At 37.0% G+C, this 25,343-nt stretch overlaps 1 protein-coding gene across 1 annotated transcript; it reads left to right on the top strand.

Moving 5' to 3' along the window:
* Positions 1-799: 799 nt before the first annotated feature.
* Positions 800-23,724, top strand: UGT2B4 (UDP glucuronosyltransferase family 2 member B4). Its single transcript, XM_033106780.1, has 6 exons — positions 800-1,548; positions 3,161-3,309; positions 4,268-4,399; positions 6,315-6,402; positions 7,260-7,479; positions 22,332-23,724. The coding sequence occupies exons 1-6, from the start codon at positions 825-827 to the stop codon at positions 22,609-22,611; spliced, it is 1,593 nt and encodes a 530-aa protein (XP_032962671.1). The 5' UTR covers positions 800-824; the 3' UTR covers positions 22,612-23,724.
* The last annotated feature ends 1,619 nt before the right edge of the window (positions 23,725-25,343 follow it).

The following is a 25,343-nucleotide window of genomic DNA, read 5'->3' as shown; positions in this document are numbered from 1 at the left end:
ATGGTTGGATAGGGCTGGGGAGTCAGAAGTTAGAGATTACCATGTAAAGGGTAAAGGTTTCTATTGGGGTATGAACGTGCTCTTCATATGATTATCACGGTGGTAGCACAAATCTGTGAATATACTATGAACCATGATTGTACCTTTTAAGTTCATCAATTGAATGGTGTGTGGATAACCTGTCAACAAAGTTTTATAAAAACAATAAAATCTCTTGAACCATCATCCAGGAATTTTGAGTGAGCTGTAAATAGTTTTATCTCTAGTTCTTCAGGAAAAGAGACTACAGACACAATCACCTCTCGCTTCTTATGATTCTAATACTCATATACACAGATTTCCAAAAAAAGTATACATTTTAAAAAGAAAAAAACTGTATTAAAATTTTCTTAATACAATTTTTTAAATTTAAACTCAGTATATAATGATAACAAAGATGAATACAAGTCACGTTTGACTTCTGCAGTTACAAGAGGTGCTCAATGTGGTTACCATCAGTGTAATTTTAATATAGTTTTTTCCTTTCTTAAAACGTGTATACATATTTTTGTCACCCTCTGTATATTACATAATTCATGGGTATGCACAGAGAGGTTAACTCTTAGCTGGATAATAGCACTTGTAGACATTAAAAACATTGATATAAAAAAGAGATTGTCAACTTTATGTGTTTGTCTACTTGCCATTAAAATGTTCTGTTTTATATTTACTTTGAGGTTTAGGAAGTTATGTTTTAACTTTCTGATTGATTTCTCCTTGGATATAAGCATGAGCAATGACAGCAACGAACAGTGATTTGAAAAGAACCATTGCATTCCACCAGGATGTCTATGAAGTGGATTTCAGTTCTGCTGCTGCTACAGCTGAGTTCTTACTTTAGTCCAGGGAGTTGTGGAAAGGTGCTAGTATGGCCCACAGAATACAGCCATTGGCTCAATATGAAGACAATCCTGGATGAACTTGTACAAAGAGGCCATGAAGTGATTGTTCTGGCATCTTCAGCTTCCATTCTTATTGATCCCAACAAACCATCTGCTATTAAATTTGAGGTTTACCCTACATCTTTAACAAAAGATGATTTTTTGTTTTTTATCAAGCAACTGATCAAGAAATGGACATATGATCGGAAAAAAGATACACTTTGGACTTATTTTTCACTAATGCAAGAAATCTTTGCAGAATTTTCTGAATTTACTGAAAAGCTCTGTAAAGATGCCATTTCTAACAAGAAACTTATGACAAAACTACAAAAATCAAGGTTTGACATCGTTTTCGCAGATGCTGTGCTACCCTGTGGTGAGCTGCTGGCTGAGATACTTAAAATACCTTTAGTATATAGTCTCCGCTTCTTTCCAGGCAACACAATTGAAAAGTATAGTGGAGGACTTCCAACCCCTCCATCCTACGTACCTATTATTTTGTCAGGATTAAGTGATAAAATGACATTCATGGAGAGGGTACAAAATATGATATATGTGCTCTACTTTGACTTCTGGTTCCAAACATTTAATGAGAAGAAATGGGATCAGTTTTACAGCGAAGTACTAGGTAAGTCACATTTTTAGTTGGTAGCATGAAGTTCTTACTTTTCTAGTGCCTTGAAGGTGTTTGAATAAATATTAAGTCAGGGGAATTTGTCTTTTATAAGGAAAATGATAAAATTATAAAATGATCTTTCAGTGTCACAAGTGTTATGAAAATGCTCAAATTATAGGGTCATTGAGGAACTGTTTCCTCTTGTATAGTTTAGTTTCATTTAAGAACTAAGCAATTTTGCCATATTACCTGAAGGATTCCTTGACAATAGAGAGAGATATAGTGGCTCTATCCCAGATCAGGAATCTATAATTTGAGGTTTCTAATGATTTCACATTCCTTCACTAAGTACTTTAAATCATGAGTTCAAAGACCTAAAATTTTATCAAAAAATGGACATATAAATTACTAAACTATGTTTTTTTGTAAACTGTCCCTTCATTAAGGACAAAATGAGCCAAAATTAAGAGTGTGCAAATCTATTACTATATTTTATGAAAATTTTCCAGCTGTTATTTAAAAATACTTTTATCAATGAAAAACTACTATTAAGCTACCATGAACTAAATGCAGTTACAGGCCAAGGAATTGAGCCACATTCTTAAAATCTCACACTTTACAAGAAAAATCTGGAATCAAAAAATAGTAGAAACTAGACTAAATTGTAGAAACTAGACTAAGTACTCTAGGGAAAAGTGTTTCCATGGCTATGGTAGGGTTAATTCATTGAGGAATTGAAATCATTGTTTACATTTGCGTCTGTTAGTTCTGTAGCTTACAGAGTAAACAAATGCATGTTTAATTCTGTAGTGTCTTAGGTTAAATCATTTTTTCATGATTGTGAATGTACTGATGTGATTTAGAGATGAAAGATTATACACTTAATTATATATACAAGGTCTCACAACTAATTTTGCGAACTTGTTGCAACGATGTTGCTAACCTTATTCGATATCAGAGGCATTATTCATTATGAATTTGTACCAACTGGACAAACATTAACCAGGGTACCTATTTGAAAGTGCTGAAAAGGTTGGGGAAAAAGTTAGACTTCCTGAACTGTACTCCAACAATTCATGTCTCTTACATCACAACAATGCACCAGCTCACACGGCACTGTCTGTGAGGGAGTTTTTAACCAGTAAACAAATAACTCTATTGAAACACCCTCCCTATTCACGTGATCTGGTCCCCAATGACTTCTTTCTTTACCTGAAGATAAAGGAAATATTAAAAGGAAGTCAATTTGATGACATTCAGGACATCAAAAGTAACAGAAGACAGCTCTGATGGCCATTCCAGAAGAAGAGTTCCAAAATTGCTTTAAAGGGGGGACTAGGCGCTGGCATCAATGCACAGCTTCCCAAGGGGAGGACTTTGAAGGTGACATTAGCAATGAGGTATGTAGCACTTTTTCTAGGTTGAGTTCGCAAACTTAATTGTCAGGCCTCATATGTTGTTCATATACATATGTATATATGCATGTATATTTCTATTATAAAACAACAGACAGTTTAAACATCTTTGACTACATAATTCTAAGCTACTTTTACAAAATTACGTGGTATGTTCACATCACAATGTTCTCATTTCCTCAACCTTTTCTTTGTTTCATTCCCTTCAGGAAGACCCACGACATTGTCTGAGTTAATAGGGAAAGCTGAAATGTGGCTCATTCGAACCTATTGGGATTTGGAATTTCCCCGCCCACACTTGCCACATTTTGAATTTGTTGGAGGACTCCACTGCAAACCTGCTAAACCCCTTCCTAAGGTAAACCCATTCGTGTATGTTTTTCTGTTTACTTTTTGCATTTTCAGTAGGAAAGCATCTGTGTTCTTTATTTAGAATATCTGGTCACACTGAGAAAGAGATAAGAATCTGGGTAGAGTGACCTGCCAATTAGAAGCTCATATATTTCTATCTAGAACAAGAATCTGAATTTCATTATCATTACAGAATAAACTGTTGCACTCGGGAGACTTTGGAAATAGTGTCAGTTAAATTAAGGCCTTCGTTTTTCAATACATAAGAAAGTATCAGCCATTAATTCAAAGAGTATTTTTAAAGTGATTAGCATAATGCAGGAGTAAGTACTGGATATGCAGAGAAGCAGTGTAGACACATTTTTTACCCCAACACACCAGATATTCTACTTGGAAAGATATGCTTAGAATATAAGCAAGTGACTCAAAGCTGTGTGAAAAGTATTACAATAGGGAAAGAACAATGCTACTATACTGCTAGAGAACATCCCATAGGGATGGAAGGAATGGATCGTTTCCCACATTCACCAGTCCCTTACAACTGTCATTCTACTTTTTGTTTTATGAAATTTAGTAGTCTACATACCTTACATAAGTATATATATATATATATATATATACATATATATATACATATATATGTGTGTATATATATACATATATATATACATATATGTGTGTATATATATACACATACCTATATGTGTATATATACATATATATACACATATATATGTGTATATATATATTACTGAAATGTACACTTAAGAATGGTTAAGATAGTGAACTTTATATTATGCGTATTTTACCACAATTTAAAAAAAAAGAAAGAAAAATAAACCAGGTAGTATACTAACAATTCCTGATAATTCTTGATTTTCTCTCTTTAGTTGTTTATAGCACTCCTTTCAATAGTACTCACTGTGCTGATGCTCTTTGTGATGGACCAAATTCTTTCTCCACAGGAAATGGAAGAGTTTGCCCAGAGCTCCAAGGAAAACGGTATTGTGGTGTTTACTCTGGGGTCAATGGTCAGTAACATTACAGAAGAAAGGGCCAATGTGATTGCATCAGCCCTTGCCCAGATTCCACAAAAGGTGAGATAAAGTACAAAACTCTTTAGTGAGTGTGTTAAACTCTGTAGAGTCGGATTATAGAAATTTTCTTCATGAAAGGTAAACTACTATGAGAGCCCCAATTCATCTCAGAGAGCAATTTAAAAACCAAAATATACACAACAGATGCTACAGTAAGAAAGAGGATGTTTTTGATTGACAATAACTTTGGCATTAAAATTGTGATGACAGAGAAGTGCATTTATGAGATACAGCGTAAAGTTTGGTGGTATTCTAGCTAGGTACACATATCACCAAATTCTGTCCTGTTATTTGTCCCTTTTCCTGGCAGGATTCCTGAGTGCATAGCAGATACTACAGAAGTTCTCAGAAAGGAGTTAAATTTTCACAGTAACATTAAACAGGACTTGATAACAGAAAGGCAACATGCCCTTTAGGCCAGGTCATCCAGGAGTCTCTTACTTCCCCTGAATTTTGGAATAGGCCTAGTGCTATTCAGAGAAAGGATGTCCAAGGCTCACCAAGCTGCATCCAGGTACCCAAACCAGCCATGACCATTTCAATAAAGAAAAAACTGGCCTGTAAAAAAGAAAGAGAAAACCTCCCTGGTGGGCTGGGCCCTGCAAAAGTCTGAAGCAGGAAGACATAAAAGAAAAGATGGAGGTGGCTCCAGCCCTTAAGGTGACCATGTGCTTTATAAAATGTGGCCCCACCACAACTCTGCATCTAACCAATCAGAGTAACTCCTCCTGAATGAAGAAGGAGAAATAAATATAAAATGGAGTCAACCAGAAGCAAGTCTGGTATGAGGCAGTTTCAGATGATCGTTTCTCCACAAAATATGGTAGGAAATTATTTCTAACATATAAAATTGCAGTCTCTGGGTATTTGTGAACTACTCTTTAACTTCCTAACTGATATAGTTTCCTCCGTATCACCCATGCTAGTTTGCTGAGAACCTGAAGTTACATGAACACTCAATAGCAAATAGATGTTAACCATTCTAAACTAGAATACAGCTTATGAGGATTGCTTGGGAATTCCAAAATCAATACTTAATTTTGGTATTGAGCCTGGAAATGGCTCGGCCAGTTATGATTAATTAACCATATTAGTCAATGCTGACAGTACATTGTAGCACATCATGAAGTGTTAACAGTACGGTGAATAAAATTTGGCATCATCATATTTGATCTTTTTCTACAGCTATACTTTCCTTTATGAAGTGCCAATGTGCTCCACTATATTTTAAGAATTTTCAACCCTACCTACAGTGATAACTCTAAATTGATATAAAAATTACCACTTGAAATTTTTCTTACAAACAGTAAGTTTGTAATGAGTATACTAAAAGAAGCTCAGCATATTTATTAAGAAGAAATTATTTATCATTACAAATTGTTAAAATTCAGAATTACTTCTCACACAGAGCTGATTGCACTGATTTTGTAAATCAAAAGATGTAAAACTCTAATAAAATAACTTATGGAACTAGTGGATATAAGTAAAGCACTTCTTTCATCATTCAAAAAGAAAAGAAATAGGTTAACATTAAATCTGGAAGAAAAGAGCTAGTAAAACAAATAGTTAAAACAAAATGTAAGTTCAAATTATTAATTTGCTACTGTTTTTGCACTAAAATTACATGACTACCTAAAATGTTTTATATGCTTGACATGGTCATTGATAATCTCATTTGTACTGAGTGTAAAACACTGCATTCACACCAATTGAACACAAAAATAAGTACATGTAATATAAGTATTCTTCCTACATCAGTGTTTTATTCATTCTCATTATCTAACATCTCGTCCTCATTTCCTTAGCTGTAATATGTAAGGGAGTGAACTAGATGTCTCTTAATCTATTTAGAATCTAACATGCTATAAATTTGTAGTTTGACGATGGGAATAAGTTATTTTCTTTACCCTAACAGGTTATATGGAAATTTGATGGCAAAAAACCAGATGCCTTAGGGGCAAATACTCGGCTCTATAAATGGATCCCCCAAAATGACCTTCTTGGTAAGACTCTGGAAAACACTGAAATGAGAGCCAATCTGATCAGAGTGATAAATAATTCATCAGGAAATAAACATTTTTTAAACATTTCTTATTAAAAACGTCAAAAAAATAAATTATCTTCCTTATGTATTTCCCCGCCCTAGGGTGAAATCATCAGATAAAACAGTTGGCATCTTATTATACACATTCAAATTCCTAATGACCAGAAACAAATTGTCTTTATTTGTATCTCACGGAGGCTATTTTAACACTTTCTGGATTGTCACCCTATCTCTTAGTTCTCTCCTTACACTAATCCTTGAACCCACTGTAAGGGTGGACAGGTGCCCTGAAAAATGACCAGTTGTCTTTTATTACCACTGAGTTTCCCTTTTCCAGAGAAAAATTCAAAACCTCTTTCCAAAGTGATAGCATATTTCATTGTAACGTGTAGCTTTTCCTTCCTCTGACTCCTATGCATCATCACTACATTTCCTGCTGCTTTGACACCCCACATATCAGACTCAGTGCCTTCACTATTTCATTAAGAGGATACATTCTAACATACTCCCTTCCCTCTTTTTTCCCCATGCATTTTTTTATAATCCACCATTGTCTTTTAAAATTGTTCACCAGGCTATCTTGTATTTATTTTGAAGTCTCAAGTCACACACGTATCTTCTATGTATCTTTCATTTACTTTGCCAGCTGACTTACGTGCTTCTTCCTTTGAGTACTGGAAGAAATTTTAGTGCAGTTTTATGTGTATAATAATGTGTTATCTAGAATACACTGCCTCTTTCAGTGCTTCTATCGCCCTATTCTCATTTTAGTCTAAGACTATAATTAATAATTTGCTGAAACTCACCCAATCCTAGGTCATCCAAAAACCAAAGCCTTCATAACTCATGGTGGAACCAACGGCATCTATGAGGCGATCTACCACGGGATCCCCATGGTGGGCATTCCTTTGTTTGCGGATCAACCTGATAACATCGCTCGCATGGAAGCCAAAGGAGCAGCCGTCAGTTTGTACTTCAACACAATGTCAAGTACAGATTTGCTCAATGCACTGAAGACAGTCATTAATGACCCCTTGTGAGTATCACAAATTATTTTAATAGACGTATTTATAGATAGGTGCTTTTGTGAATATTAGTTTGTCATATGTATTCCGTCCCATTTTTAAGAGGTTAATTTTGACAGTAACATAACATCTTAAATCTACTTTTATTTTCAACCACACATTGATTTCAAAGTTGCATTTTTAATCCCATATATTTAATGGGTAGCCAACTGGTGCAACAATTTTCTCCTCAAATAATGTAAAGTTCTATATGTAATTGTAAAAAAACACATTTTTAAAAATACAATAGAACCCACAGAAGGAAAGAATAAACTACAAGAAAAATCATAAATTCTTTCCGTTTAGTTTCTAAAATTTCTGAAACTATAATCTCTTTACACTCAAAAACTTGATTTTATTATAAACATTTTAACAGATTTTATGAGATATTATTTACATATCATAAAATTTCATAGCTAAAATTATAATATATGTAATGTTTACACAGCTATGAAACCATCACCATGATATAAACTCAGGACATTTTCACTACTCCAAAAAGAAATGTCATACGCCTTAGAAGTCACTTCCCATCCCCCCATGCCCAAACAACCGTTAATAAACTTTCTGTCTCTATTAGTCCTTTTGGACATTTCATAATGACAGAATCATATAATATGTGGTCATTTACAACTGGCTTCTTTCACATACTATAACGTTTCTGAGTTTCTTATCTGTTGTACCTTTGCACTGCTGAATCACATTCTATGATACAGATAAAGCACATTTTATGTATCCATTTATCAGTCTATGGACACTTTGGTTGTTTCCATGTTTGCCTATTATAAATATTGCTATCTCTGATTTTGTGTGAATATAAGCAAAGATGCCAGTACTTACAACAAATGAAAATAGACTAAATTACTTTTTTTTAATACTTAGTCGTTTATCATTTATGTCCCTCACACTGTGTGAACCCACCTTCCCCTATCCACTATCCTTCTGACATCGCACAGAGCCATTACATTTCCACTGTCTCTATTCCTAATGCTGTACTCTGCTTCTTGAAAGTATATACATACACATATATACAAATATATATATATATATATATAAATTTATAGTTGGTATTCATTATTATTCAGCTTCAGGTGTACAGTGCAGTGATCAGGCATTTACATCATCCCTGAGGTGCTCTCTCAAATGGGACACGTGTCCATCGGACACCCTACAAAATCTTTACATTATTGATTACGTTCCACAAATTAATTTTCAAGACTCCGTGGCCATCTTGTGGTTACTGACTGTTTTCTAATTCCCTCACCTTCCCCCTTATCCCTATGCCCCCGCCCATCTAGCAACCCTCAGTTTTTCCTCTATGTCTCCAAAACTGTTTCTGATTAGTTCATTCACTTACTCTTTTCTTTAGATTCCGCATATAAGTGAGATCATATGGTATTTGTCTTTCTTTGTCTGACTTATTTCACTTAACATAATGTTCTCTAGGTCCATCCATGTTGTTGCAAATGGTCAGATTTCTTTCTTTTTTATGGCTGCATAATACTCCATTGTATAAATGTACCACAGTTTCTTAATCCAGTCATCTACCGATGGGCATTTCGGTTGTTTCCATGTCTTGGCTATTGTGTATAGTGCTGCAATAAACATAGGAGTGCACAAAGATTTTTGATTTGGAGTTTTGGATTTCTCCAGATAGATACCTAGGAGTGGAATTGCTGGACCATAAGGTAGTTCCATTTTCAGATTTTTGAGATACCTCCATACTGTTTTCCATAGTGGCTGCACCAATCTGCAATCCCAACAACTGTGCACAAGCGTTCCCTTTTCTCCACATCTGCGCCAGCACTTGTTGTTTGTTGATTTGTTGATGATAGCCATTTTGACTGGGTTGAGGTGGTATCTCATTGTGGTTTTTATTTGCATTTCTCTGATGGTTAGTGAGGTTGAGCATTTCTTCATATGTCTGTTTGCTATCTGTATGTCCTTTTTAGAAAAATGTCTCTTCATGTCCTCTGCCCATTTGTTAATTGAGTTGTTTGTTTTTCTGGAGTTGAGTTGAGTGAGTTTTTTAATAAATTTGTGATATTAACCCCTTATCAGATATACCATTGGCAAATATCTTTTCCCATTCAGTAGGATCCCTTTTTGTTTTATTGATGGTTTCCTTTGCTGTGAAAAATCTCTTTAGTTTAATGTAACCCCACATGTTTATTTTTCCTCTTACTTCCCTCCCGCGAGGGGATATATCAATAAAATCTTACTCCGAGTAATGTCTGTGAAGTTTCTTCCTATATTTTCTTCTAACAATTTTATGGTTTCAGATCTTACATTTAAGTCTTTAAGCCATTTTGAATTTATTTTGGTATATGGTGTAAGGAGGTGGTCCAGCTTCATTTTTTTTTTGCATGTGTCTGTCCAGGTTTCCCAGCACCATTTATTGAATAGACATCTTTACCCCACCGTACATTCTTGCTTCCATTGTTGTAGATTAAATGGCCATATAGGCATGGATTTATTTCTGGACTCTCTATTCTGTTCCATTGATCTATGTGTCTGTTTTTATGCCAGTACCATGCTGTTTTGATTACTGTAGCCTTGTAGTATAATTTGATGTCAGGTATCATTATACCTCCCACTTTGTTCTTATTTCTCAAGATTGCTAAGGCTATCCAGGGTCTTTTATGGTCCCATATAAATTTTAGGATTGTATGTTCTATTTCCGTGAAAAACGTCATTGATTGTTTGATAGGAATTGTGTTGAATATGTATATTGCCTTAGGCAGTATGAACATTTTAACTATATGAATTCTTCCTATCCATGAACATGGTATGTGTTTCCATCTAATTGTATCTTCCTTCATTTCTTTCTTCAGTGTCTTATAATTTTCTGAGTACAGATCTTTTACTTCTTTAGTTAAATTTATTCCCAGGTATTTTATAGTCTTTGGAGCAATTGTAAATGGGATTGCTTTTTCAATTTCTTCTTCTGGTGTTTTATTGTTGCAAATGCAACTGATTTCTGAATATTAATTTTGTATCCTGCTACTTTACTAAATTCATCTATCAGCTCTAATAGTTTCTTGGTGGAGTCTTTAGGGTTCTCTATAAATAGTATCATATCATCTGCATATAATGACAATTTTACTTCCTCCTTACCAATTTGGATGTCTTTTATTTCTTTTTTTTTGTCTGATTGCTGTGGCTAGAACTTCCAGCACTATGTTGAATAGAAGTGGAGAAAGTGGGCAACCTTGCCTTGTTCCTGATCTTAGGGGGAATGGTTTTAGCTTTTCCCCATTGAGTATGATGTTAGCTGTGGGTTTACCATAAATGGCCTTTATCATTTTGAGATATGATCCCTCTATTCCCACTTTTTTAAGGGTTTTTATCATAAATGGCTGTTGGATTTTATCAAATGCTTTTTCTGCATCTATTGATATGATCATGTGATTTTTATTTTTCATTTTGTTAATGTGGTGTATCACATTAATTGATTTGCGGATGTTGAACCACCCTTACATACCAGGGATGAATCCCACTTGATCATGGTGTATGATCTTTTTAATGTATTGCTGAATTTTGTTCCCTAATATTTTGTTGAGGATTTTTGCATCTATATTCATTAGTGATATCAGCCTGTAGTTTTCTTTCTTTGTGGTGTCTTTGTCTGATTTTGGGATCAGGGTGATAGTGGCTTTGTAAAAAGTGTTTGGGAGTCTTCCTTCCTTCTGGATTTTTTGGAAGAGCTTGAGGAGAATAGGTGATAATTCTTTTTTCAACGTTTTGTAAAATTCACCTGTAAAGCCATCTGGTCCAGGGCTTTTGTTTGTTGGGAGATTGTTGATTACTGATTCAATTTCCCTGGTGGTAATCAGTCTATTCAGGTTTTCTATTTCTTCTGCAGATAGCGTTGGAAGGTTGTATGCCTCTAGAAAGTTGTCCATTTCTTCCAGATTGTCAAATTTGTTGGCATATAGTTGCTCATAGAAATTTCTTAAAAGTTTTTGTATTTCTGCGGTGTCTGTTGTCACTTCTCCTCTTTCATTTCTGATTTTATTAATTTGGGTCCTCTCTTTTTTTTATGAGTCTGGCTAAAGATTTGTCGATTTTGTTTATCTTCTCTAAGAAACAACTCTTGGATTCATTGATCTTCTGTATTGTTTTTCTGGTTTCTGTTTCACTTATTTCCACTCTGATCTTTATTATCTCCTTCCTTGTGCTCCCTTTGGGCTTATTTTGCTGTTCTTTTTCCAGATCCCTTAAGTGTGAAGATAAACTGTTGATTAGTGATGTTTCTTGTTTCGTTAGGTAGGCCTGCAATGCTATGAATTTCCCTCTTTGGACTGCTTTCGCGGCATCCCATAGATTTTGGGTCGTCGTGTTTTCATTTTTGTTTGTCTCAAGATATCTTTTCATTTCTTCTTTGATCTCCTGCTTGACCCATTCTTTATTTAGTAACATGTTATTCAGCCTCCATGAATTGGTGTGTCTTCTGTTTTTTTCCCTGTAGTTCATTTCTAATTTCACAGCACTGTGGTCAGAGAAGACAATTGGTATGATTTCAATTTTCTTAAATTTATCAAGACTTGTTTTGTGGCCTAACATATGGTCTATCTTGGAAAATGTTCCATGTGTGCTTGAGAAGAACGTGTATTTTGCAGTATTGGGGTGAAATGCTCTGAAAATATCGATTAAATCCAAGTGGTCCAATGTATCATTTAAGGCTGTTGTTTCCATATTGATTTTCTGTCTGGAAGACCTGTCCCTTGTTGTCAGAGGTGTGTTGAAGTCCCCTACTATGATAGTGTTACTGTTGGTCTCTCTCTTTATGTCAGTCAGTACCTGTTTTATATATTTAGGTGCTCCTATGTTGGGTGCATAGATGTTTACTAGGGTTATGTCCTCTTGTCAGATTGATCCCTTTATTATTATATAGAGCCCATCTTTGTCTTTTAATATGTTCTTCATTTTAAAGTCTATTTTGTCAGATATAAGTATTGCAACTCCAGCTTTTTTCTCGTTTCCATTTACATGAAATATCTTACTCCAACCCTTCACTTTCAGCCTGTGTGTGTCTTTTGATCTGAAGTGAGTCTCTTGTACACAGCATATACAAGGGTCTTGCTTTCTTATCCACTCAGCCACCCTATGTCTCTTGATTGGAGCATTCAATCCGTTTACATTTAAAGTGATTATTGATAGGTACATAGTGATTGCTATTTTTAAATTTTAGTTAGATTGTTTTCATCTTTCTTCTATTTACAGAAGTCCGGTTAGTATTTCTTGCAATGCTGGCTTGGTGGTAATAAATTCCTTTAGCTTATTCTTTTCTGGGAAGCTCTTTATCTCTCCATCAACTTTAAATGATAGCCTTGCTGGATAAAGCAATCTAGGTTGGAGGCCTTTGTTTTTCATCACTTTGAGTATCTCCTGCCACTCCTTCCTGGCATTCAATGTTTCTATAGAAAAGTCATTTGATAGTCTTATGGAGGTTCCCTTGTATGTAACCTTCTGTCTTTCTCTTGCTGCTTTTAGGATTCTCTCTTTGTCTTTCAGCTTTGCCATTTTGACTATAATGTGTCTTGGTGTGGACCTGTTTGTGTTTATCCTGGTTGGAACTCTCTGCACTTCCTGGGCTTGTATGTTGGTTTCCTTCATCAGGTTAGGGAAGTTTTCGGACATTATTACTTCAAATATGTTCTTGATCCCTTGCTTCCTCTCTTCACCTTCTGGTATTCCTATGATGCACATGTTGTTGTGCTTGATGTTATCCCAGAAGTCTCTTAAACCATCTGCATTGTTTTTTATTCTTTTTTCTTTCTGTTGTTCTGTTTGGGTGATCTCTGCTAACTTGTCTTCTAAGTCGCTGATTCGATCCTCTGCTTCATCTAACCTGCTGTTAATTCCTTCAAGTGAGTTCTTTATTTCGGTAATTGTGTTCTTTAGTTCTAACTTGTTGTTCATTATGATTTCTACATCCTTCTTTATGTTGTCTCTAAGTTCCTTAAACATTCTTATCATCAGTGTTCTGAACTCTGTCTCTGATAGGTTGGTTACCTCTGTTTCATTTGGTTCCATTTCTGGAGGTTTCTTCTGTTCTTTTATTTGGGACATGTTTCTTTGTTTCCCCATTCTGGCTGACTCTCTGTGTTTGCCTCGATGTATTAGTAGATGCCCTAGAGTTCTTAGTTCTTGCTGGGTTTTCTTATGTAGTATGTGTCCTTTATATTTGACTTGCACTACTTCTTTCTTCTCCTCTGCGTGTGCTCCAAAGGTGACTCTTGTGTTGTGTATATTGTCCTGTTAAAGAAGATCTTTAATTGCTTTTCGCTTGTGAGTAGGTGGGGTTAACTCCTAGGCTGACTAGTTGTGAGACTTGGCTCTGCCCACCGCAGGGTGTTCTCCTGTGTGAGGGTTGACCACTTAAATGTGGTTTGGCCTCTATGGGCTCTTGTGCCTGTAGAGAATACCCCTTGTGCCTCTTAAGCTGGGCCCTGGTAGGGCAATTTCAGAACAAAGCAAATCACCAAGCACAACAACAACAACAAACAAAAAATCAAATACCTTCACATGTAAAAACAACCGACAACACCCACTCAACACAGGCAAAGATATCAAAGATATAAAGACAAAACAAAACAAAAAGCAGCGCCAGCCTTGGCTTAAGCCCACCAAATAATCTCCAGTTTGTCCTCTGCTGTATCAAAGAGTCCCCTGCGTATTGTGCAGACAGAGCCAGTCACCTGGTGCCCAGAGTGACGTTGAGACTGCAGATTCAGATGCATGGGGCTGAGGGGTCTGGATGGTAGTTTTTACAAAGTCAGTGCAGTTTTTGCCCTTGCCTGCACATATGCACACTGAGAGTAGCATCACCAGCCCTGTGTCCAGTTCTCCTGAGATTTAGGGCACTTCTTCCGTGTGTGTGTGTGTGTGTGTGTGTGTGTGTGTGTGTGTGTGGCGAGCAGGAGATTTCTGAGCTGCTGAAAGCCGGGAGCTGCATCTGCCGCTTACTGCTGATCCCTGGGAGTGCCTCCGCAGTTGTAATTGCCCTGCCGTAGGCAGGCCAGAAAGGGTGGGGGCTGGGGATGGGGGGTCTTCTCTCTCCCAGCCCAGCCGCGCATCACCCTCTTCCCGCAGGCCAGAAAAGGTGGTGGCTTGGGGTAGAAGGGTCTCTTCTCTCCTAGCCCAGCAAAAATCACACTCTTCCCAGCCTCTTCCTTAGGTCAGAACTGCCTGCCAGTCTTCCCAGAGCCTGAGCACTATGGCTCCTCTATAATCTGACACTACTCCTCAGTTCAGGGGCCAGTTTAATTCTCTGGAAGGCGGGGCAGGACTGGAAGAGCAGGGGGTGGGGGGAAGGGCCCAGGTATGGAGTTTGTGTCCTTTGTCCAGCCTAGGACCCAACTGGAGGTCCCAGCTGAGGTTATTGCCTCAAATGCTGGATATGCTGTCCCCTCAGTGGGTGAGATCTGCTGTGGGACGCAGGGAAAGAGCCCACCTCCTGACTTTTGTGTTCTCTGTTCCATCCTGGGATTCCCTGCGTCTCTGCAGCTGTGGATGCCGGCTGTGTTTTCACCGCCTTAGATGCGGGCCGCATCTCCCTGTGTCTCCACTCCGCTCCCTTCCCTCTTCCCCTGCTCGCCTAATTTGCCCACCTGCAAGTAATCCTTGTACGAATCACTTAGCTCTTCTGCGTGATGAATCCAGAGTCCTTTGATGGGTTATATGTCCCGTTTGTGATAAGATCCGGAGGAGAACTCAAAAAGTGCGCCCTGCTGCCGCCATTCCTATGATGTCCTAAATTACTTTTAAAAAATACTGTCAGACAAGATTTTTAAAATTAACAATATATACTATTTTCAAGCCATGCTTAAATAGATGTGACAAGAAAATTATAAGTAAAAAGGTAGAAAAATATATCTATTTCTACAGTAACCATAAAATGATGTAGCTATACTAATATCAGGCATAGTAGATCAGAAACACTAGTAATGATAAAGATGATGATAAATAAGTTTATCTTTCAAAACACTACAAATTCTTAACTGGACACACCTACTTATAAATTCACAAGTAAAAAAGTAAAAGTAGTTTTGAGTATATAGGTCTTTCACATTCTTGGTTCAGTTTATTCCTAGGTATTTTATTCTTTTTGTTGCAATTGCAAAAGAAATTGTTTGTTTTTTTGTTTCTTTTTCTGAGATTTCATTGTTAGTATATAGGAAGGCAATGGACTATTGTAAGTTGATTTTGTAGCCGGCACTTTACTGTGCTCATTTATTGTTTCTAATAGCTTTTTGGTGGAGTCTTTAGGATTTTCTATATATAGCATCATGCCATCTGCAGAAAGTGACAATTTAACTTCTTCATTCCCAATTTGGATGCCTTTTCTTTCTTTCTCTTGCCTGATTGCTCTGGCTAGGATTTCCAATACTATGTTGAACAGCAGAGGTGATAGGGGACAGCCTTGTCATGTTGCTGAATGTAGAGCAAAGGGCTTCAGTTTTTCACCGTTAATTATGATCTTAACTGAGGGTTTGTCATATATGGCCTTTATTATGTTGAGGTATTTTCCTTCTATACCTATTTTATTAAGTGTTGACATTTTTAAAAGAAATTGATGAAGACACAAAGAAATGGGAAGACAGTCCATGTTCATGGATTGGAAGAATCAACATAGTTAAAATGGCCTTATTACCCAAAGCAATATACAGATTTAATGCAAACCCCATCAAAATCCCAATAACATTTTTAAAAGAAATAAAACAAACAAACAAAAAAATCAGATTTGTATGGAACCACAAAAAACCCTGAATAGCCAAAGCAATCCTAAAAAAAAAAAAAAAAGAGAGAACACTGCTAGAGGTATCACATTGCCTGACTTCAGCTTGTACTACAGGGCAACAATAATCAAACTAGCATGGTACTGGCAGAAAAACAGACACACAGACCAATGGAATAGAGCTGAGAACCCAGAAATAAACCCACATAAATATGGACAGATTATTTTTGACAAAGAAGCCAAAAACATCCAATGGAGAAAACACAACCTCTTCAATAAATGATACTGGGAGAATTGGAAAGCCATGTGCAAAAGAATGAAACTACACTGCTATCTGTCACAGTGTACCAAAATTAACTCAAAGCAGATCAAAGACCTAAACATAAGACCTAAAACAATAAACTACATAGAAGAAAACATAGGTACTAAACTTATGAGCCTTGGGTTCAAAGAGCATTTTATGAATTTGACCCCAAAGGCAAAGGAAGTAAAACCTAAAATAAATGACTGGGACTAACTATATCAAACTAAAAAGCTTCTGCACAGCAAAAGAAACCAACGACAAAATAAAGAGGCAACCAATCGAATGGGAAAAGATTTTTGCAAACAATGCCTCCGATAAGGGGCTAATATCCAAAATATACAAGGAACTCATGAAACTGAACAACAAAAAAACAAACAACCCAATTGAAAAATGGGCAGAGGACCTAAAGAGACATTTCTCCAAAGAGGACATACAAATGGAAACTAGACATATGAAAAAATACACACCACCACCAATAATCAGGGAAATGCAAATGAAAACCACAATGAGATATCACCTCACCCCAGTTGGAAAGGCTATCATCAACAAGACAAATAGTAACACATGTTGGAGAGGCTGTGGAGAAAAAGGAACTCTCATACACTGTTAGTGGGAATGCAGACTGGTGCAGCCACTATGGAAGGCAGTGTGGAGGTTCCTCAAAAAATTACGAATAGAATTACCACATGACCCAGCAATCCCTCTCCTGGGTATCTACCCAAAAAATCTGAAAACATCTACACATAAAGACACGTGTGCTCCAATGTTCATTACAGCATTATTTATGGTGGCCAACACATTGAAAGAATCAAAATGTCCTTAGATAGGTGAATGGATAAAGAAGTTGTGGTATATATACACAATGGAATACTATTCGGCGGTAAGAAAAGATGAAATAGGACCATTTGTGACCACATGTGTGGATCTTGAGATTACAATGTTAAGTGAAGTAAGTCAGACAGAAAAAGTAGAGAATGATATGATTTCACTGATATGTGATATATAAAACTGAAAACAACAAAAGAACAAGACAAACAAATGAAGAAAGAAAAATTCATAGACATAGACAATAGTTTAGTGGTTACCAGAGGTAAGGGAAGAGGGGGGTGGTAGATGAGTGTAAAGGGGATGAAATAATGTGATGGAAAGAGAACTGAATCTGGGCAGTAAACACACAATTTGATATATAGATGATGTATTACAGAATTGTACACCTAAAATCTATGTAACTTTACAAACAATTGTCACCCCCAATACCTTTAATTAAAAAAAAAAGTAAAGGTAGACAAAAAGAAAAACCAAAATAAATCTATAGCCATAATAGTATGTTTTTAAAGAACTTTTTCTATAACATTAAAAAAAATGGCAAAATAAATAAGTACATAAAAGTTCTGAAACACAATTTTAAAGTGCACCTATTTGAGATATATACAAGAGTGGAGAACATGTATATTTATAACAGCATAAGGAATAGTTAATTGAAGTAAACATACCTACGGGGGCAAAACCAAGACTCAGTATTGGAAATTTTATAAATCATAAAGATCATATTGTCAGACCAGACTAGAATTAAGTCAGGAATTAAGAAAAAAAAAATCAAACAAACCTTAAACTAAATAAATAAATAAATAAATAAATAAATATCTCTAAATTTGGAAAATTAAGCAATATATTTCTAAATAGTTCAGAGTCAATAGAAATCACAATCATACATGAACCTTCTCCTCAGCAATTTCCCTTCTAGGTATATACACAACAGAAATGTGTAAATATGTAAACCAAAAGACACATACAAGAATATTTACAACAGAATTAGTAAAAGTGGCCAAAAAAATTTAACAATCCGAATGTCCATTGAACATTATGAAATAATAATCTGTGGTACTGACAGATGATACAGCATTGGATACTATACAGCACTGGAACTAACCAACAACTACTTCAGAAAAGACACAAATGAGGACTTATTGCTATTTGATTATAATATATAAATGAGAAAAACTAATGTGTGATGTTAAAAGTAATTATAGTAGTTAGTTTGTGGAAGGGATTAGTGACTAAAAGGTCCAAGAAAATGGGGAGCCTCTATTGGTTTGTGGTATCCTATATCAGTATCTAAGAGTAGGTGCATTATTATATTTACTTCATGACAACGTTCTAGGTGATTATAAAATTTTGAGCTGTTTACATAGGATATATACATTTTTCTTAGATTTTTATACTTAAATTAAGGTAATATTTTAGAAATGTTTTCTTTCCTTTTGTTTTGTTTTCCTTTGTTTTGTTTTGGAGAAGCAGCAAAATAGACTGATTTCTGTCTTTGCCAGGAATTTATATAGCACCGGTTCACCCTGGGAAATATAATAATTTCATAAGCCAGTACAGGATAACGTCTTCATAAACCAAATAAAGAAATCATGTATACAAAATAAATGACCAATTAGTCACACTGTTGTTCCAGGCAATGGGAAATGGAGGAATAAAGCCCAAATTTAATAAGAGTTGTACTTTTTCAGCTGAGTGTGGACCCTTAAAAAGAAGATACTTACTAAGAAGGGCTCCAGGTAGCTAACTAGGCTGAAATTAGAAAAAAAAAAAAAAAAAAAAAAAAAAAAACAGAGACTAGCAGCCATTTCTACAGAGAGGTCTCTTGCACAGGCTGCACATTGGGTAGAGACCTGCACCAGCCAGCCTCCCTCCTGCACTAAACTGCCTGCCTGCACTGTGTTCCTGCCATCTAAGCCAGCCCTTATAAAGTAGTTCCTGGAATAACATTTCAACCAGTAGGACTGAGGCTTTCCCATCCAATTAGAACTGTACAACTATATCCCATCAGCATCTTCACTGACCACAGTGACTCCATTCTGACCAATTAACACAGTGTCTTTCGAACCAATCAAACTGTGAGGATCTGAAGTCTCCATTTGCATTTGGATGGACCAATCAGGGACCAGGGGTAGGAACTTCTAACTATTTAAGGCAGCTCCCCTCTAGCTCTGGGAACACATTCTCTCTTTCCAAGGAAGTCAGAAGACTGTTTCCCAGCTGGAGCTGAAATCAAAATACCTCTCCTGAGCAGAGCAGAGGGGAGCAGTCCGGCTCAGGACAGAGTGGAGTTAACAGGAGCAGAGCACAGCTATCTAGCCAGACAGGGGCCTGGCCTCAGGGCCACCTCACAGCTCTGCTCTTTCATAATTGAGCTGTAACACTATTGAGCTGTTTGCACTGAATACAGTTTTCCTCTTCACCGCACCCCAAATTAGGGATTCCTGTTGGTGTTGAATTGGCACCAGTGACCATCAGTTGACAGGAGGCACTGCTGACAGTCAGCAACCAAGACCTGATTGCCATCATCCAGCACCAAAGTAAACGTCCCACTCTGCTGGAGCAGGCTGCTAGGGCACAAGGATGCCCGTGTTGGTAGGCTGGCTGATCTCTTTCACAGGGTGGTTCTGACGTTTAGCACCACTAAGAGGAGTTTTTAAAGACAGGAAGGAATGTCCCAAGGGTCCTGCAGAGTTTAGGTTAGTAATGAAGAGTCACCTCCCCAAACTGGAACTCTCAAATAGTGCTCACAAACTTAGTAGTTATGGCCTAATTGTCCCCTTGTCACAGTTGCTTCTCCACAGGTTCTTACTGATAAGCCCCCAGGGGGGCCCCTCTGCTTACCAAAGAACACCAGGTGTAGAAGGATGACATCAGGAATGATTTACTTCATTCCTATAGCAAAGCAACTTTGTTTTTGTCTTTGTCATAAACAAGTGCATTAAAACTTCACTTACATCACAAACAAGTGGATTTGAAATCATATTAAAGCAATATATCCCATGTACTGTGACATCTGGTAAAAAAAAAAAAAAATAGAAGAAATGCCTAAGGAGTGCTTTTAGTGTGTCCAGGTAAAGCCTGTCTGAGATGTGACACGGACATCAATGCCTCCATCAGAATTTAGAAGTAGACTTGGGGTATTACAGGAAGACTATTCCAAGTAAGACAAAGTGAGGAGAAAGTGCAAAGGTGCTGAGGTAGGAACACATTTGGCAGCTTCAGTGAACCACCTAAAGGCCTACGTGCCTACAATAGTGTGTGCATGGGACATAATGATAGGAAAGAGTTTGCCAGGGGTCTGTCAACTTTCAAAATGCAAAATTCAACATAGTAAATTTTAAGATATAATTAGATTTATTAAACGATTCATGAAACAGGCTGCATCCGATAAAAAAATATAAGGACTTTCTGACAGGTTGTACAAAAAGCAAAGGCTGTATAGGAAGAACAGTGTGGCAGTGGATTTATTAAAAAAAAAAAAAAAAAAAAAAAAAACACAGGATTGTTTTCAGACAATATCTTTTTCCAGGAAAGGAATGGCATAGGTTTCGTCATGTAGACTGTCTCTTCTCTACAAGATAAAATCCTTGCCATTGAAAAGGCCCAAGTAAGAGTAGCTCATTATGCTGACCACAAAATTCCAGACTCACTGATTAAGATTATATTTCTGGGAGAGGTTGGAATTTCAATTAAATCAGGTATTAAAATTTAGGTTTGGCATCATGGGCTTTTAGCAGGAGTAACACAATTTAGGGCCTGTGGTTTTCTCTTTAATACTATGTAGGATCCTGTAAGACAAAGAACAGATTTGGAATTTATTCAAACCAGGATGAGATGCCAGATGGAAATTAGAAACAGGGGAGGGTCAAAATCTGATCTGTTTATAAAAAAGTATCATTCTGGCTACTGAGTGGAAAATGATAATACAGTTATGAAGAGAACACTAGAAGCACAGGGACTAGTGAGAGGCGTTTCTTCCACCATGACACAATTCCTCTTTAAAACTCAAAAGCATCATCTTAAAACTGCATTTTATCACGCAACTTATGATGACGAAAGGAAGTTCGAACCTACAGAAAAAAATTTTTTAAGAGTTTATTTGAGCCAATAACTGAAAACCGACTTGAAGAAAAATCTCAACCAAAGAGAAAATGTTCCAGATAATGGCAGTTTGTCAGTCCTTTTTATGCATTCAGAATTAAAGGAGAAAACATAAGGAAGGTCACATGAAATCTATTAGTGGTAGATTAGGAGGAAGGAGAAAGCAAAGTGGAGGTAGGAGATATCACTAGGATTGGATACAAAGTAAAATGCAGAGATATAAACTTCTTTTGTGCTGGTAGATACAGGATAGCTAACATGTAACATTTATAGTAAGTAGTCATGGTATGTGGGCAAAAAGACAACAAAGGAAAATTTGTGGTCATTAAGCTCTGGTGCCTATGGTTATGCTTCCAAGGCATCTGGAAAAGAAATCACTCTGACAACCAAAAGGTAAGGTATCCTAGGTGTATAAAAACAACAGACAGGCTCCCTTAAGGTAAAGATTAACCTTTCACTAGATCTGGGATGTGACTACTCACCAGGACTTGCCCAGTCTGATCAGATCATCCTGCATGGTTATTTTTGGTCACTGAGCTAGTCAGGCCTGCTATATAGACCCTTTTTTGTTCACACTTATAGCCATTAGAAAGGTTCTTTCATTTGCTCAGCTAAAAAGATTTAAGTTTCCCACCTTATCTTCCTTCTTCATTTTGTAAAATACTTGTCATCACAAAATTCCAATGTAAAAACCAAACCATCTATGAAGACCCAAATAAAAATAACTTTTGCAATTCTCTGACATTTATTTTGAAATATGTATGACACTTAAAAACCTTTCATGGGAATGATACGCTTAGGCAAATTAACTTCCTTTCAATGTTGGTGTCTTTCTGTTTGTCTTTTAGTTATAAAGAGAATGCTATGAAATTATCGAGAATTCACCATGATCAGCCAATGAAACCTCTAGATCGAGCAATCTTCTGGATTGAATTTGTCATGCGCCACAAAGGAGCCAAACACCTGCGGCCAGCCTCCTATGACCTCAACTGGTTCCAGTACCACTCTTTGGATGTGATTGGGTTTCTATTGGCTTGTGTGGCAACTGCTATATTTGTCATCACAAAATGTTGTCTGTTCTGTAGCCAGAAGTTTGCTAAAACAGGAAAGAGAGAGAAGAGAGAGTAATTGTATCTGAAGATTTAGGCTAGTATGCCTCACAGATGGGATCCACCAGTATATTCCAGCAAGAAGTTGTGATGTTAGGATCCCTTCCTCCTGTGACAGAACAATGTTTCACAATTTGGCTTGTCAAATTAAAATTTGCTTTCAAGTGACTTACTACCGATTTAAGAGTTAGAAATATGTCATGCCAGAGATACAAACTGCAAAGAAATTAAGTAAAAATAAAACTATATGGATATATACTGAAATTTATTATTTTAATTCAAAAGTCATACCAAAAAAAAAAAAGAAAAAAGAACTGACCTTAACTGTGTTCAAACATTACACATGGACACATGAACACTAAGAGATCTATACACATATCAATATTATTTTGCAAATATTCAGAGTATTTTAATTTCACTTTGGTGCAGAATTCTCTAGTTTCATCTTTTGCTAAAGAAATTATTCAATGGTTAGAATTATGTAAAAAGATTCACCGTTCCATTTCATTTTGGGATACCAGTAATGCTCCTTGGTTTTACTGAGCATCCAGACTCAGCATCACTCTTACCTAAACACATGTCAAGCCATTTACCTTCATCCAGTTTAAGTCAATTCTTATCAAAATGAATGTGGATTTAAAAATATAACTACAGCCATAGCTGATTCCTATTATAAAACTGAGCTATTTATGAAAGACTTGGGTTTCAGTACCTAAATTATCTTTATCTCACAGCCCTAAAAATATTCACTTGATTGCTTTCACTCTCATCAGCCTTTCATAGTGGATGTAAGGTCCCCCGACTTGTAGGTTTGATAATGTAGAATCCATACTCTAAAGAAACTTCTTGAATTTTCATTCTTTCCAATGTGTGTGTACACATATTAGTTTGATGCAAAAGTAATTACATTTGTTCACTTCTTTCAAAATAGGTACAGCATCACTTAGTTACTTACAGATATGGTGAGCAACTCAGTGTCTTTGTAGAACAGAGTCTGAAATAATGATTATTATTCTATATAACCATACCAGATCGGCATGTCTCATTCCTTCTCTCTTTCCTCAGAAACCTGCTGTCTCCTCCCAACCATTAACCTAATGTGGACACATTAAATTCTTTGGCATGACAAAAATATTACAATCATCATTTTCTTTTACACCTGGAGACACTATAAATGGCCATAATCAATAACAATGCAAAGAATACAAATATTGTGTAAATATTATGAAAATAGGAAAATCAGGTCACAAGGATTCTCAAGGCCCTCCTAAAACCTACACACTAGGATCCAAGGGGTCCAGGTGAGAAAAACATCCCTTCCTTAATTAGTCAAAAGATCATCATCAAAGTCTCACAACAAATATTCTCCAGCATGAGGCATGAATTCATTTTTTTAAAAAGTTAAAATGTTATGCTGGTGGAATTATAGGAAAAATTTACCACAGAATTTTCCAAAGAACTCCTCTAGATAATTAAAACAATCTAAGACATGCCCAAGATGGCATGTTAGGTAAATGCTATGCCTACTGCATCCCAGGATCACACCAAAATTACAAATAAATTACAAATAAATTATAGAACAATCAACCTAAAGAATCATCTCAAGACTAGCCAAACAGTAACTCTATAACTAAGGATATAAAAATGAAGCTACATTGGGACTGGTAGAAGGAGTGGAGATGAAAGTGGACTGATACCAAGCCCATGGGTGGTGGTTGAATGCCAGGGAAAACACTTTGATGGCAGAGGTCCACCCTAAAGAGTGAGGTGTCCCAGCCCCATGCCGTGCTTTCCAGCACAGGGATCCTGTGCCAGGAAGAAAAGGTCCCATGGCATCTGGCAGTGAAAATCAGAGAGGATGCTATCTGCCCTTCCAGGTGGGCAGGGGGCAGCTGGAAACACAGACACCCTCTTGTAGAGCCAGCACATGGACTCACTCGCTAGCAAATACTCACCTGGTCTCTGACGGAGGAGTGGCAGCTTGGGAGGCTCAGAGACATGTGGGACAGTTGTAAGGCTTTTGGGCAGGAGCTAGAAGAACAGGAGCCATTGTTGTCCCTGCTGGAGCCTGACACAATTGCCTATAGGAAGGCGCCATATTTTCAGTGTTAAGTCTTCTCCCAAAGGGCCAAGTCTGAGACCACAATGATCTGATGGTATCCATGTGGGCGCACCACCATTGTGACATCCTGGTTCCCTACCCCCATGCACAGCTGGTGCTACATCTCCTGGGATGCTCTTGACTGCTGGGCTGCTAGTCCCACCCCACAGGAAGTAGAAAGCTTTTTAAAGCAGCACATGGCCCATGACAATCCTGGGATAATTTTGGGGTGGACAGCGACCCAAAACCTGTGCCACAGCAATTTTGGGGCAGTTCTTGGGGATTTGTGAGCCTGAGGCAAGCGGTGGTGTGGTGCGGTATTCTAAGGGTATATCACGAAATGGTCACAGGACAGGCACTGCCCCAAGGCAAGGGGTGACTGGCTGAAGTGTTCTCAGAGCACCGTTCAAAGTGGTCACAGGCCAGGCACTGGCATAAGAACTGCATCTGCATTAACTTTGTAAAAACTAACAGCCACATCTCATGACACCCAGGGAATCCACCTTGTCCACAAGTGCTGCATCGCCATGGGCACTCTCAACACCAGGTCAACCAGCCCAGCCTGTACACCTAAGGAGGCTCTTTCAACTGCTGAGCCTTATGGGCAGCCAGCAGGTGACAATGAGTTGGGGGCCCTGAGCCTTTTTCTA

The sequence above is a fragment of the Rhinolophus ferrumequinum genome, chromosome 5 (assembly GCF_004115265.2).
Source record: "Rhinolophus ferrumequinum isolate MPI-CBG mRhiFer1 chromosome 5, mRhiFer1_v1.p, whole genome shotgun sequence".
In the NCBI taxonomy this organism is placed as follows: domain Eukaryota; kingdom Metazoa; phylum Chordata; class Mammalia; order Chiroptera; family Rhinolophidae; genus Rhinolophus; species Rhinolophus ferrumequinum.
Note: the sequence above shows the minus strand (reverse complement) of the source record. Positions and strands in the feature narration are given on the sequence as shown.

Coding starts and splice junctions, on each gene's coding strand:
- UGT2B4 (XM_033106780.1), top strand. CDS start 825: ATGTCTATGAAGTGGATTTCAGTTCTGCTGCTGCTACAGCTGAGTTCT. Junction 3,310..4,267: donor CTGCTAAACCCCTTCCTAAG/GTAAACCCATTC, acceptor CTTTCTCCACAG/GAAATGGAAGAGTTTGCCCA. Junction 4,400..6,314: donor TTGCCCAGATTCCACAAAAG/GTGAGATAAAGT, acceptor TTACCCTAACAG/GTTATATGGAAATTTGATGG.